Source organism: Gastrolobium bilobum, unplaced genomic scaffold (assembly GCF_033153095.1).
Source record: "Gastrolobium bilobum isolate Gb01-03AN ecotype WA unplaced genomic scaffold, APGP_CSIRO_Gbil_v1 utg18566, whole genome shotgun sequence".
Taxonomy (NCBI): Eukaryota; Viridiplantae; Streptophyta; class Magnoliopsida; order Fabales; family Fabaceae; genus Gastrolobium; species Gastrolobium bilobum.
The window spans coordinates 677,561-693,343 of record NW_026899779.1 but is presented as its reverse complement, the minus strand read 5'-3'; the positions used below and the strand labels follow the sequence as shown (position 1 = coordinate 693,343).

Here is a 15,783-nt window from a genome sequence, read left to right as displayed (position 1 = left end):
ACACCAGTGTCAAATGATCCTATCTCATATATATATATATATATATATATATATATATATATATATATATATATATATATATATATATATATATATATATATATATATATAGGGTTAGGATCATTTTACACCAGTGTAAGTTAAACTTTTAATCTTGTCCGTTGATTCCACTTATATCTCAAGGCTCTAATTTTTTATTAATGTGAGCCATTTGATACAAGTGGATCAATGGTCAAGATTGAGTGTAAGACTTTTAACTCTTACACCGGTGTAAGAATATCCTGCCCCATATATATATATATATGAGGTAGGATCCTTTGACACCTCATTTATGAGCCGTTAGATCAGAAAAGATCAACGACTCTGATTTGTAAGCATGTAACACTATTGATCTTTTTTGATCGAACGACTCTCAGATGAGGTGTCAAATTTCAAATTTGATACCGGTGTGTCAAAGGATCCTACCTCTATATATATATATAGGATTTACATTTCTGCAAGCTGTACGCGTAGCAATCAAATATTTGCTATATATATATATATATTTGAAAACATTAAATGCGGGGAATCATATCCATACAAAGGATAAAAGCAAAGCATTAAATGTGGAGAATCATAACCATACACCGGTCGCTGTTGTACGTAAAGCGGCTGCAGAAACGATTTTACTATATATATTAAAATTCAGAATTTAAATAAAAATATATAATTTAAATTTAATATAAAATTATAATAAAAATAAAAATATTCACAATAAAACATAATATAATATGAAAAGCTTTAAAGAATTTCATTATAAATATCAAGATCAATTCGTTTAATTCTTCTTTTATGTCTTATTGTGTTGAATTCTCCTATTTTGAGATATACTCTTAATGATGTGAGAAAGCTCTTACTATAAATGATGCGCAAATGGTGAGATCAATATAGGTCTAGTCAATCTAAGAGAAATAAATGATTGATTTTTTAATTTTTTTTCAACCGTTAACCTAATTAACAAATAGTTGATAAATTTTCAATATAGGTCTAGTCAATCTAGTCAATTCGTTTAATTCTTCTTTTATGTCTTATTGTGTTGAATTCTCCTATTTTGAGATATATTCTTAATTTATGCTAATTGTCATGATAGACAATAGAGGTTAAGACGATATATGTGACTACCTAATCTTATGACATTAGGATGTTGTGAGCCTCCAACTTCTGTTATTTATTCTCTTACAAACGTTTCTTATTCTATGGTTATTAGCCATATTGCAGTCTCTTCAGATTGAAAGCAAGGGAAATAGACAAAAAAATAATAATAAATGGGTCTTCAAACTTGCCAATTTTCCAGTATAATCATGTTCTACCTTTGCCTCTCGGCTTGCATTTACTTGCTCTATGCAAAGGGAGAAATCTTCATTGTTGGTGACGGCTATGGTTGGGATGACCTCTATGATTTCAACAACTGGCCAGATGGAATAGAATTCCACGTTGGTGATGTACTAGGTAAGAGTACTTCACATTCATAAATATAATGTGTTTGGTTATGCATCTGAACCATGGAAAGACTTGTTTTAAGGCAAACATGATTTTGGTTGCAAAATATCACTTCATTAATTGAATAGAAATCCACTTTTTAAGTACATATTTTAAAAAAAAATATTTTTTTAATTACACATCTAAAGTAATTTTTATTTAAATCTATCAAATCAATATGAATCACCCTATGGCAAACTCGTTAGCAAAATTAAGTTTTTATAAAATCAAGTTAATACAAATTAATTTTTACAAAAGAACTGAATCAAAGAACAAATGTAGATTAACACATATTGGCATCATATATAAACCAAAATGGTACATGTTTGCATAATTCATTGCATTGAATATATTATATGCAGAACAGTTTATAATTTTCACTGGGACACTGAATTATATTGAACAAACTACATAAACTTGTTCATACTTTTGTTGATAGTGTTCAACTATGAAAGGGGCCTACACAATGTACTGCAAGTGGATTATACAGGTTATGAGAATTGCATAAAGGACTCGTATATACGGCGTTTCAGTAGTGGCAATGACTCAGTAATTTTAAAGGAAGGCAGAGCATGGTTCATATGTGGAATAAATGATCACTGTGAAAATGGGCAGAAGCTCGACATCAATGTAATTCCTTAGTTGTTCCTCTGGCTTGAATAATCAAAGACGTTTTCATTCGGTTATATTGGTGCAATTGAGAGTAACATAGAATTGCGACAAATCATTTTATATTACCATAGACTTTGTATATTTTTATTTTAAAAAAAATAAGCATTTCATCAATGCTACGAAGACTGAATTATACTACTACAACAACAACAAAAATTGAAAGCAAGAAGGGTGACAAAATCCTTGAAAATTACGTCAAGAAGCAAAAATTAGCATATAAGTGCAAGTTCCACCTAGAGGTAATTAATTAAATGTCAGCAACCCTCAAAACTTTGTGGTCAGAACACACGTTTATGACCAGATTCTCCCACTAGGAACAGGTGGCAGTTGAGTACAAAAATATGATCAAAATGGATGTACATAAACTTTTTGGATATGGAAACTTTCGCTACAAAAGCACATATGATAGTAGAAAAGCTGTCTATAGGTATATTAATCTAGCCCAAAAAATATAAAAGGGTTCTTCTCCTAAAGTTTACTCAATTATAAATAATGAAAGTGCCCTTACACATGATTAAGGGGGAGCTTGTGGTGACACTTTCTGCTAATAAAGTGTTATGCGGCCATCATTGTAAATTAGACTAGTGTTCTTGACCATAACGACATTTAACTTCTTCTCCCTCTATAAGCCTCTCCACAGCATCTGAAGGAAGGCCAATCATCTCTAATGTCTTCTCCCATACTTCATATGATGTTTGAATGTCATGTGCTTCTTCTGATGGATTTGTTGGACGACAATCTTGTGAAATAAAGGCGCAAACAGGCCACTCATCTGCTTTCAACAATTCACAATACTCTGAAACTTGAGGATCAGTAGCAGCAAAAAGAGCGCTCCTAGCACCTGCATTGTAGTATAAGTGATGTATCTTCATGGTCAGTACTCAACATTTTCTACACTTTCACAACATTCCATAACTAGGACCGATGGATCATGTCGTAGTAATATATTACCCAAACTAAAATCCATATTTTGCAGTGTATTAAAAACTAACGATTGTAAAGTACTTCAAACATGAAAACATTCATTAAACAAACCTTCTTGAGCATTAAAGATAAAGTAAGGTATCAAATGATACCCAGCTTGAACAATTTTAGGAAGATCCCTTGCCTGCATTAGATAAAGTTGAAAGTATAAGCAAAGCAGAAACTTGTAAAAAATGCAGCAAAAACCAACAAATCAATGACCAAAGATATCCCATTATACAACAACAAAATTATGAAATTAAATAACTATCACTCCAGAGATTTGGAGTCAAACTATTATAATCACAAATTATGAGTTATGACCAGAAATTATAGCAATGAAATTATCCAAACAGGATGAAATTATTTTATGATCAATTCCTAGAGGGCCAGACAGGATTCTAAATCCCCCAAAAATATAAAACAAGCAGGCCCTTAGCAGCTTAGCATTTTAAAACAATAGACACGATAAGATGACCTAAAAAATTTACCATTTACCCTCAGAGGTATTTAATAGTATACTGTTTTAGATACATCTCAAGAGTTTTATTTAACCAACCTTAAGTTTCATATTCTCTTCTATCTAATTGACACTATTGATCATTCTTCCGAAGAAGCAAAAGTTCCGTTGCAGAAATATCAGCATCCCCAGTTAATTCCCATTCATCTACTTTTGTCAAGCATATACATTTCAAATATTAGTCCTACCAGACTACTATTTACATTAAAGCTCAACTTTAGCGATGGATTAATAATCATCACAAAAGCATCTATCAGTACAAGCTCAAAATTAATCTAATGCAAACTAATCATTACAGGCATTGTTAGGCTTTTTAACCCCTTTATCCCTTATTAATTAAAAAATAACCACTTTGTCCCTGTTTCAAAACTATACACCAAATTATCCATGTTTCAAAATTATATACTAAATTATCCCTGGTTAGTCGATTACTTAACACAGTTAATCGATTAAGTATGGAAAAAAAAACTTAATCGATTATAAACTTCTTTTAATCGATTAAACGGCGATTCCTTAGAAAAAGTGCCACAACAACAGAGCAAAAGAGCAAAAAATATTGTAATCGGTTTAGGCCTTAAGGTAGCGAAGAGCAAAAGAGCCACGTGAGGTGGTTGTGGCAGTGTCTTTGATGAAGCGTTTTGCCATCTGTATTTTCTCCTAAAAAGGATTAAACCCTATGACAGTGCCAAGTCCATTCACAATCAAGAGGCACAACCAAAGAGTTTTCTGTCACAGGTGATTCAACATGTTTGGCTAGTAAAGGAAAGTTTGTGTTCTTTTTCTTTTTCTTTTTCTGTTAAGTTTTATGAATGTTCTTTCTCATTCTGTACCAGCCATCATATTGGAACAAATGAAAAGTCTGTGTTTTTATTATTTCTCTGGCAATATCCGCTGATGAAACCATAAGAGTTTTTGTTTGTCCAAGCTGCATCAACATGAGAGGGCCATACGTTTGAGAGAGTGCTTGAAAGGAGCGGTGTGGGAGTGTGCCTAGTTGATGAAGATTTCCAATGATTGGTAGCTTTGGTGGGGATGGAGGCAGATTGTATTTATTTTTGTGCTCTTTTGCTTTTTTTGTTGTGGCACTTTTTCTTTGGAACCGCAATTTAATCGATTAAAAGAAGTTTATAATCGATTAAGTATTTTTTTCCGTACTTAATCGATTAAGTGTGTTAATTAATCGATTAAACAGGGATAATTTGGTGTATAATTTTAAAATAGGGACAAAGTGGTTATTTTTTAATTAATAAGGGATAAAACGGTCAAAAAGCCGGCATTGTTAAGATATTTATATATAATTACCCCAGTTAAAAAGTCAATTACATTTCAAATATTTAAAACAAACATTAAGGGAGCTAAGTATCAAATTAAAATCAAAGTTAAAAATTAATCTGAGTTTCCCTGTATTACTTCTAGATTCCAACTGAGGTATAGAAATTTTGGACTTTAAAGATCGAATTCTTGAAGGCATCTCAACTTGTGCTAGTCCAATTTATAAATTTTAAATCCAGTATCTCGGTATGATTTCATGTTGAAGAAAAATTAAGATTCCTAGGATCTTGCAAAATTCTCTGGTTATGTTGTACTACTTATGGTATAAAAGTATATACCAAAAAATACAATGTTCTCCCTCCACCCATATATATTGTTATGGCATTAAGGTTGACACAGACACAGATACAGTTAAGGGGCATAAGAAAATTGCAGGGCAAATATTCTGATGCAAAAGATAACTTCTGAAGGTTTTCTGTTGCACTATTGTAAAAGAATAATTAGATCAAAAATTTGTTCTTTGGCATAATTTATATCGATTTGTCACGAATTTATTAAAACAAAAGAATAGATATAAAAAGGTTAAAATTATAGTTGTACATGTTCCATCTGGAGACAGAAGTTCAAATTTTTTGAAGGACTTACAACATTGGTCTGGACAATTCCAGGTGATACGCACAATACACCGATGCCAGCTTCAGCAGGGAGTCGCTTATGAAGAACACTACTAAACATAATCTGCAATAGAAATGCCAGCTCTAGTTTCATTTACAACTTCAAGATGGAAGGTAAACATAATCTGTCACTCTAACCTTTTGTTGGATTAATTTGTCAAAATACACCATTGGAGTGAATGTTTTGTCATGCATATCCCATGTAACAAAATTACTTATCAATCCATAATTGTTTTATACTCTGTTATCCTAAATTAGTGTACACTATACTTTTTAAACGAAAGAAAATATCAATCATTTGATGACATAATTATATCAATCATCAAAATTAGTAATAATTAAGTGGTTAGAGTGACAGAGCACTTATACAGAAAAATACATTTTATTTGTGGCAAGACCTTATCAGTGGAATTATGCAGAACCAGTTAAGCGTATATGATTTTAACAGAAGAAATAAATAACTAGACATAAAACCTCATTTGATCAAAAAACTTATTCGTAAAAAGGCTTTCAGGCCATCAAATTGTCAAAACTTTAAAAGGGAAGTGTACCTGTGCCAACTTGCTGCTTGAGTACCCCACCATACTAGAAAATTTTCTTTTTCCAGATGTGACATTCATGTCTTCAGCGTCAACAAAGCCAATATGATGCATCTACAGAAAAAGGGTGCAAAGAAAAGATAAAGCACTTTAAGTTTTACGAGGGTAAGAGAGGTTAAAAAATAATGATAGAGCTAGTAGTTTATCACTATAAATAACATTTTCAATTTTCCAGGAATAATTACTTCACTATAAAGACAGCAATAAAGTCAATCAACATTCAACAGCATAAAAAATCATAGAAAGTTGAATGAAAGTAATAATATTACAGATAAATACCAGCCAAACATCAATCCACGGGCTTTATTACTTACACTAGTAACTTGTTTAACATGTTTCCTCTTTATAAAGCATCTGACTTTTAAAACCGTGGTATACACCAGTTAATGAAGCATTTGACTTTATTTCTCTTTTCCTTAAAGAATTTATTCTTTCATAGAAAAATAAGGTTCTGTATAAATTCTTATTTTTTCAGGAACTTCTTACAGACTTTACTTTGATGTTCTATTAATTATTTTATCAGCCAGTTTCATGTTGTATAATCCTTTCCATTTGTTCAAAATTATTTCAAAATTTCAAGTCAGTATTTCAAGTACATAAGTATTTAATCAAGCAAGAATCATTAATAAGACAAATAAATAAGTTTTTAACTTCAGATTCTTGAAATTTAATGTGTTCACAGAAACATCATTGTATTTTTTCAACTAAAGAAAGGTTCATACAATTATGAACTGAATAACAGGAAATATTAGAGAAAGATGATGATGATATAGTTGTTTCTTGCTAATTAAATTGTCCAACAGAAGTTGACAATGCACCACAAAGAAGAATTTAACTTACGACATTAATTTTCTGAATAAGCAAAAGAAAACAAAGTAACTCAAAGCATTAAATAATCAAATTTGATGCAAAAGATTGTACATATTCCAGTACTAGCAACAGAGAAAATTACAAACTGATTTGCCTTAGATAGCAATGTGTAACAACAGTCAAAAGTTTCCAAATTCTTAATGACAAAACAAATGAGAAGATATGCACATTATTGACTATATTTTCATAAGATCCAGGCATTAAGAACCAATAAGCAATAAAAGTTGAATCAATCAAACAAACCATCTATCAAAAGTAAAAAAGTTATCATAAATGGTAGTATAGTACATAAATAAAAAGCAATAAGTTGACTGAAAAATAAATAAGAATAAACTTTGATGTGTCAGATCGCATTCTATGTACATATATTAGTGTTCAAAGAGCAAGAGACTTACAACGGAATTCAAATTAACAATTCGACTAGGAGAACCCCTCATAAGCGATGGCAAAAGAAGTATCGAAAGCAAAGCAGGAGCGAGATGATTCACTTGCAAGTGTTGTTCATAACCATCTTTCGAAAACTTTTGTGGCTCTGAATAAGAAGAATAACAGGTGAGTGGATTAGTTACACTAAACCAATCTGGAAGTATCTATCACTACTGTAACCCCAATAATTTTGTCACAACAAAAAATGATAAAAGTTAAGTATACTTCAATATGTGATCCCAAAAAAATATCATTATGTACTCAAATCATAAACAGATACAACCAAGAAAGGCCAAAATTCAGCAGCAATCTTCATCAAAAATACCAACCACCAATGGAGAAAATTCCAGCATTATTAATGAGAACATGCAAGGGTGCTGAGCGTGCATTCCATGCTTCAGCAAACCTCGCCACAGAATCCAATGAGAGAAGATCAACTACCATCACCTTGACAAACCAGAAGGAAATGTCAATGACCAGAAGTAATCCTGACAAAGATGTTTGAATTAAGCTTACTTACACTCAAAAAAGCTATTCAAAAACCAGCAGTCTCTTTTGAGCATTTCCTAAAAATAAAATTAGCTAATCCAAGCACACAGATCAACATACAAAAGTTTCCAGAGTAGTGAACATATATGTTACCTCAACATTGAGAGCAATACCCAGTCCTGCAGATTCATTCTGCCATTTCTGGATCAACTCCTGAGCCGCCTTTGTATTCCTCACGGCCATAACAACATGGGCCCCAGATTGTGCCAATTGCCTGCATCATGTGAAGAACCAAAAAATCCCCCAAATTATCAACAACTCCATTTTTTTTTCTAAACAAAAAAAAGTTGACAGAGTCAAACTCCAGAACTTAAATTAAATATATTCCCAAACTCACATGACTTTGACTACCTTGAGTTGCAAGTGAGCTAAACACAGTAACCAAAACAATATATATCATTTATGACCCATTTAATAAAAAGAACTACAAAGGTCCCTCCTTTCCAACAAACTACAATAATAACCACATAAACAACACACACCCACTTCTCAAAATTGTCCCTTTTTCCATAATCACACAACAAACACCAACCCCAGTTCCAAAAGTAAAACTTTTTTTGTTCAAAAATGAAAACCCATTATTTTTTTCTTTTGGAAACAAAAAACCCATTATTTATTAACATTGTTTTTAACGAATATTAAAAAAAAATAAAAATAAAAAATGAATGAAACCTGGCGATTTCAAGGCCAATGCCACTGGTGGATCCGGTAACAATGCAAGTGAGATCATTGAGAGGTGGTAGTGGCATGGGATTGTGCAAATGGCTTGCCATGATTCGTTGGAAAAGCATTTCGTAGATCAAGTGGAACCAACCTCTCAACCACTCTATCCAACCCAAACCCTGCTTCTTCTTCTTCCTCTTCAATGCTTCCTCGCTTGAAGACGACGCCGTTGCCATCTCTCCCTGTTAGCGTAGAGAATCTGAGATCTGTCTTTAGCAGGACACAAAAAGTATGTGTACTTGCTTCGATTGATTTCTATATTGTGATTTGTGAGTGAGTCACCCAGTGTGTTAGAGCTGAGTTGAGTCGACTCGGATGAGTTCACTCGTCCGAGTGTATGATTAAAAGTTATTTTAAAACAAAACAAATATAAACAATGTTATTAAAACCGGCCCGGTCATTGTCCCGGTCGAGGTACTAGTCAATGTGTCTCCTGCATGATCTGGTTATTATATGCAATTTTATAATTTATATTAAAAAATTATAAACATATTCAAATATCCAAAAAAATGATAAATATTTCAAATATTTTAATATAAAAAATAATAAATAACATATTATTATCTAATAAAATGATCAAACAAAAATATAATAATCGTGATACGAGGTTTTAGGTTCAGAAAATGACATCTTTAACTATAAATCAAATCAAAATTTTCTGCATAGTGCATAATTAAAATAATATGGTGTTGTAGGTACATAACTTATGTAAGTCAATAATAAACAAAAAAATATTCAAATGTCCATTATGATTTTCTTTTTTTAAAAACACAAATTTGGAATTCTTTTTTTTAAGACCGGACCGGATCTCCGGTTAACCGATCGGGTCACCGGTTTTCATGAAAATCGGCCGAATCGAACCGGGTCGCACCGATTCTGATGCATGATCGGTCCATTATTTCAATTGAACTGGTTATATAACCGATTTATCGATTTTTGGGTCGACCCAGTCGGTCCATCTGGTTTTATTAACACTGAATATAAGTGTGAGACTAATCTTTTATGATTGTGATCCTTCACTCTTGAGGTGTGTGACTAGGAATCGATATTTTTTTTTTTTTTGGTACATTAGGAATCGATATTTTAATTTTGATGGATTATTTTCCTCTTATTTATTATTTTATTATTTTATTTTTTATTTTTAAAAATTATATATTAGTTTTTCTTTCTTTAAATTATGTAATAATTTTTTACTAAAATTTTATCCATCCTTAATTTTTGATAAGTTACTTATTGAGTAAGTGTCGGTTAAACTTTAATCAAATATGAATAAATTAGAACAAAATTTTAGCAAAGAAATAAATTGATACATAATTTTAAAAAGAGCAAAATAATAATAATTGTTTTATAAAACAATGACAAAATTATCTATTAACTGTATAATTTGATACATTTATTACATTTTCAAAGGTTAAATATTTCATAATCTATTCTGCTTATTCATTTTAATCTAACATCTTTAATTAAAGTCCGAAATGAATCGAGCTGAATTAAGTTTGACTGAGGTCAACTTCGGTTTAATAAAAACTCAAGTCTGGTGTCTTAAAAGAGCCAATATCAAACATTATATTAATTGAAGTATTATTATTTTATAGTGTTTATATATATTAATGTATTAAACGGTTTAAACCAGTGCAAGAGCATTTGTGATTTACCCCTAGTTCCGGAGTAGATATGTGGATGACAAAGCTAGATAATTTTTTCAAGGGGTGAATTATAATATATATTTTTTTAAATTATGATTATTTATATGAAAAAAAAATATAAATGGTGCCCCAATAACAGAATTTTATATGTTTTGAGGGGGTGATCACTAATTATATTACAAAAAAATGCATAAATAGTGTTCACGTCTAAAGATTTGTATAAACTTGAGGGGTAGGGGTACTGTCTCCTTAGCCTTTCCATTCGTCCACCACTGCACCAAATTATAAGTGGCACTCACCAAAGCCAGAATAGATGAACCTGAACACAGTGGTGCTGCGAAATCAGTGGCGGAGCCAGAATTGAAGGGGAGGGGCGAAAATTAAATTTTTTGTCTTGTATAATATCAGTATTTTCTTTACCTTTTGACTTCATACCTTTATGGAACTCATTTAGATAATTTCTTACAAAAATATTAACATTTAACAACATTTCAAAGACTAAAAAGTGTACTGTTGCCCGGGTCTAACAAACATAAAAAATAATTTAAAGCAATAATTAAAAAAAAGAGTGCCTTAACTAAAACAATGTTTTTAACTACAATTTTTTTAAAAAAGAAAAATAGAAGACTGTAACCAAATTTCCCAAAAAAGTGAATCTTTTAAGTTAGAGCAAACTCATTTTCTCTACATGAAACCACTACACAAAGAGAAACACAGCCATACAAATAAAAAGAGAGCAAAATGGTGGCAAAAAGGCCAAAGCTTTCATTAACCAAAACATAGCATATGAAAATAAAAAAGAAAATGCAGAAAAGGTTATACATAACACACACATTAGGTGAAGTAGAGATAGATTTCAACTTGGATCTCAAACCAAAGTACCCAGAAGAAGCGCATTTAACAGTAACAATAGTACCACGTTTAGCCTTTAATTGCATTAAAAAAATTCAATTTTTTTTTTGGGAGGGGGAGGGGGGCAGCCGCCCACCCTAGCCTCCCCCTCTGTGCCAAATGGTCTCCGGAGCATGTAAGAGGTATCGATGGACAATGGCTTGAAGGATTTGCTTATAAGATAGGGATTTGACCAGGGGCGGACCAATGCTCGCTTCTCCCTAAATTTTAATTTTTTTAATTATTTTATGTATAATATTTTATTTTATTTTTTCATTACATGAGAATTGAACACACATCCTCACACTACATACACCTAACTCACACACCCCCCACCACTAGGCTAAACCTAGTGGATGTATATATATATATATATATATATATATATATATAAATAATATTTTTTAATAATAAGGCTTGAAGGATTTGTTTATAGAATAGGGATATTCTAACTACCAAAATTTTCTACTACCAACTTACTACCTATCTAATCACCATTAGATTAACATTTTCTCTCTCTTCAAATTTTTTTTAACATTCTCTTTCTTTGATCCAATGGTGATGTAATGGGTAGTAAGTTAGTAGTGAGAGTTTTTGGTAGTTAGAATATCCTCACTCTTGTTTATAACATAGGGATTTGACCAGGAGCGACCAATCCTCGTCTGTCTCTCCCTAAATTTTAATTTTTTAATTATTTTATATATAATATTTTTTAATAATAATAGGTTATTAGTACTAATAGTTAGCTTATCTTTTAAAAATATCTATAATAGTTAGTATTTTCTATTAGTGTTAATAATACTTATCTGCCATTGGATTTAACATGTTTATGTTGCAGAATTATAGGATATCCTTGAAGGTCTGAGTTTACTTAGTGTAGAGAACACATAAAAGTGATTGTGGGTAGTGACTCTATTGCAAAAATTACGTGCTTATCAAAACTAGAAACAATGTTTAAGAGTCAAGTTCACTGTAAGAACTCGCATTGCTAAATTAAGAAATTAATGAGTTAAATATGATTTAAGAAATAATTTCATAATTAATTTTGGATAAATATGGAAAGAGCATGATAATTAATATTAAGTCATTTTTCAGAAGGAAAGTGAAAACATCAGATATTATAAATGGATACCTGTGAAGTAACTCGAAAAATAGAAATAAAAATACGAATATTCCTAGAAAAATATCTAGGTCAAGAATATCAAATTTGAGATAAAAATCGTAAACGTGATGTTAGAACTAATATCGACTATTTCGCAGTAGAAAGTGCGTATCGGAAAAATATCTCAAAATATTAATGTAAAAATATGATAATTCCTAGAAAAATGTCTAGGTTAATAATATGAAATTTTGGAGTTAAATGAAGAGCGAAACTAATTAAACTAATATTGTTAGTTTAAGTGTGTGCCACTATAAATAGTAATGGGCACTAAATCCTAAGTCAGTTTACAAACTTCTACGTACACCACCCTCTCCATTTCCTTTCATGGCAGAAAATATTCTCCTCCTCTAGGATTTCATCATTCTTCAAGAAACAAACCAAAGTTATCACATTTCTTCACCATTGGATCATCCTAACCTTGTAAACACTAGTTGTTAGTGATGTTAGAGGAGAAAAATACCATCTTGAAGGGTTAAGCTTGATGTCTTGAGTTTATGAGTGACCACCTTTCATCCTTGAGACCTTGAGTCATCATCTTCACTTGTGTTCAAGCCTTGGAATAAGAAAGAACCAACCTTGAGAGAGAAAAGAACCAACTTTGAAGAACCATTTTCGTGCTCTTACCTTGGCAACAGTGGTAAGTGGGTTGTAGACCATGAAGACTTTTCCTTTTTTTGTTTTAAAGCTCATGGGTATATACCTCAACACTTCCCTTAGTGTTTTTATAAAAACAACATGATTTGAAAATGTAAAATTATGAGTTTTGATAACTTGAACGTTGATTGATAAACATAAGTGTTAAAATGCATGCTAAGATGATGGGATAGATGTATCTAGGTAAAATATTGCATTTTAATGGATAATTTCGTGCTTGGCAGCTGTTTTTGGCCACTGTCGCGAAATATCCGGATATGATATCCGGATATATAGACAACAATGAACCTATTTTAGTAAAAATTCGATATCTGGAGCTATAGAGCTCCAAATTGAATGTCGTTTGGACCTATGTGAAGCTAAGAAATAGGGATACAACTTTCCAAAATTTCGTTTCCATTGAATAAGTGGTTTGATCGCAATGTCAGTTTGAAGTCGCGTCTTTGTTGCTGGAAATTCAGTTTGCAGTAGTCACTTTGCGAAAAACATAACCGGAGTTATACAACTCCAAATGAGACTTAAAATATGTCGTTGGAAAGCGTGAGATGTCTAGTTTAACATATTAAAATATTAGAATTTTTGGTAAAGAGTTGCAACTATAATTTTTAAAATGGTAAAGATAGTTTGTGCTTGGGGGCTTTAGGAGAAGCCTACAATATGCTAAACGAAAAAAAAAACATGTTCCATTTGACATGAAATTGTAAGATATTATTATTGATGATGTGTTTGCCATTAAACCAGATTGTGACTCGCTGGATTGTTTGGTTGTTGGTGACCACGTTGATACTGAGTTGGTATAAGAGGACTTTACCGATACCGATAAGCTTTTGGTTCTCAATTTTATCTGTTGCTTGTTCCGCCAAATCCCACGGGGGGTTGGTTTATGTGCATGATATGTTTTATGGAATAATATTTGTTTATGTTATGAGTATTGGATAAGTTGTTGAGCTGAATTATGAAATTATATCTGTTTATATTATAAGTATTGGATATGTTGTTGAGGTGGATTATGATATAGTGCATTTGCCATATGTATATATATGTGGGGTATTCTACATGAGACAGTAATCCCTGAGCATCTCAGACCACATGCAAGATGGTAACTCCGTGTGTGAGGTACATGGTGGACTTCTTGTACTGTGGGTTGTAGACGTACGTAATCCCTACATTTTATTCTCTGATCAGTAGAATGCATACACACATGACATGGACATATGCGGCATTGCATACTCATTTGATATATTGTGTGACATGCTCATTTTATATACTGCTATAAATGGCGCGGTATAGCCATTCCCCTTATCTTGTTATTAAGTTGCTTCTTTATATATTGTCTGCATTATTTTAGAACTTATATTATACCTGTAAATTAGCTTAGGGTGGAGGATTCCTTGAGAACTCCTTGTCTTACTGAGATTTCTGTTAAAAATCTCACCCTTTTTTGGGGCACATTTTAAGGAGATGATGTTCGTGAGACGAACACTAATAGAGGCAAAAGGCTAGCATAGAGATTTTATTATTGTTATGAGTCATGCATATTATGATTATCCATTCTACCATGAGGAGACTTTAGTATGACTAGACTCGATTGATTATGTTGTTATTTGTGGTGAGCTTAGGGGTTGTCTATGTCACTATTAAATAATCTATTTATTTGTTGACTTAAGTATTTGTATTGTAGCACCATGAGTTATGGATGCTTTTGAATTGTTATTTATGAGTACGAGGTATTTCAAATTTATTTTAGTGTTGCAATTACATAAGGATTGTTATTAAAAGAAAAAATTAATCCATTATGGGGATTAGCCTTGTTTATTTGAAAAAAATAGTATGTTGCTTCCGCGATTTATTATTGCAAGTCGCGCTTTAAATACCATTTGTATGTTAATACATCGGCTACAAACAGGGTGTTACATTTTATGGTATCAGAGCAAACTTTCTAGGGAAAATCCTTATGTATTGCAATAACCGAAGATATATTGTGAGTGTTAGGATGTCTTGTGAGTTACTCGTAGAACCTACCATAATGATGCATTTGTGACCGTCGAGCGTGAGTCTGATCAACTCATGTCTTTGTGTAACATGTGAAAAGTTATGGTTAACCTTAGGAGTGCTCAAGCGACAACAAATGGGCGTTCAATCCTATTGCAGCTACATTGGCTAAGATGTAGGCTGCTATGCAAGCTGAGTTAGATGCGATTATAGAGGCTAATCAGGCTATGATGGACACCATGTGAGAGGCAGACCGAAAGGCAAATTGATTGGCGAACATAACCACGATACGAGTCATATTAGAGGAGATGAAGACTGGTCGTAATGACGGCCAACATCCGCCATCAGCACCGCCACCGCCTTCGTTCCATCACCAGGATGGGAATAGAAATGGAGGGACGTATGTTCATAAGGACGTTGGACAGAACAACATGGAGAACGTGAGTCGCTATTTCAGTATGACTCAGCCTTACTACGAGCCGATTGAGGACCAGGAGGCAAGAGAACGTAGGCTGAATGCTTTTCATAAGCATAATGCACCTCCATTCGATGGAGTCATGATCCTATCATTGTAGCTAGATGGCTTCAAGCGCTTGATAATATTTTTCGAGTAATGGAGTGTACAAATTCGCAGAAGTTGTTGTTTGCCACC

At 32.2% G+C, this 15,783-nt stretch overlaps 2 protein-coding genes across 2 annotated transcripts; one reads left to right on the top strand and one right to left on the bottom strand.

Annotated features, from left to right (window-relative positions):
• Positions 1-1,325: 1,325 nt before the first annotated feature.
• On the top strand, positions 1,326-2,160 carry LOC133293407 (mavicyanin). Its single transcript, XM_061491975.1, has 2 exons — positions 1,326-1,488; positions 1,958-2,160. Exons 1-2 carry the CDS (start codon positions 1,341-1,343, stop codon positions 2,158-2,160), a joined length of 351 nt encoding a protein of 116 aa, XP_061347959.1. The 5' UTR covers positions 1,326-1,340.
• Positions 2,161-2,425: 265 nt separating this feature from the next.
• On the bottom strand, positions 2,426-9,007 carry LOC133293449 (dehydrogenase/reductase SDR family member FEY-like). The gene is made up of 8 exons (XM_061492026.1): positions 8,736-9,007; positions 8,157-8,277; positions 7,844-7,961; positions 7,484-7,620; positions 6,171-6,272; positions 5,591-5,683; positions 3,226-3,298; positions 2,426-3,031 (listed from the first exon to the last, which is right to left on the bottom strand). Exons 1-8 carry the CDS (start codon positions 8,960-8,962, stop codon positions 2,772-2,774), a joined length of 1,131 nt encoding a protein of 376 aa, XP_061348010.1. The 5' UTR covers positions 8,963-9,007; the 3' UTR covers positions 2,426-2,771.
• Positions 9,008-15,783: the final 6,776 nt, after the last annotated feature.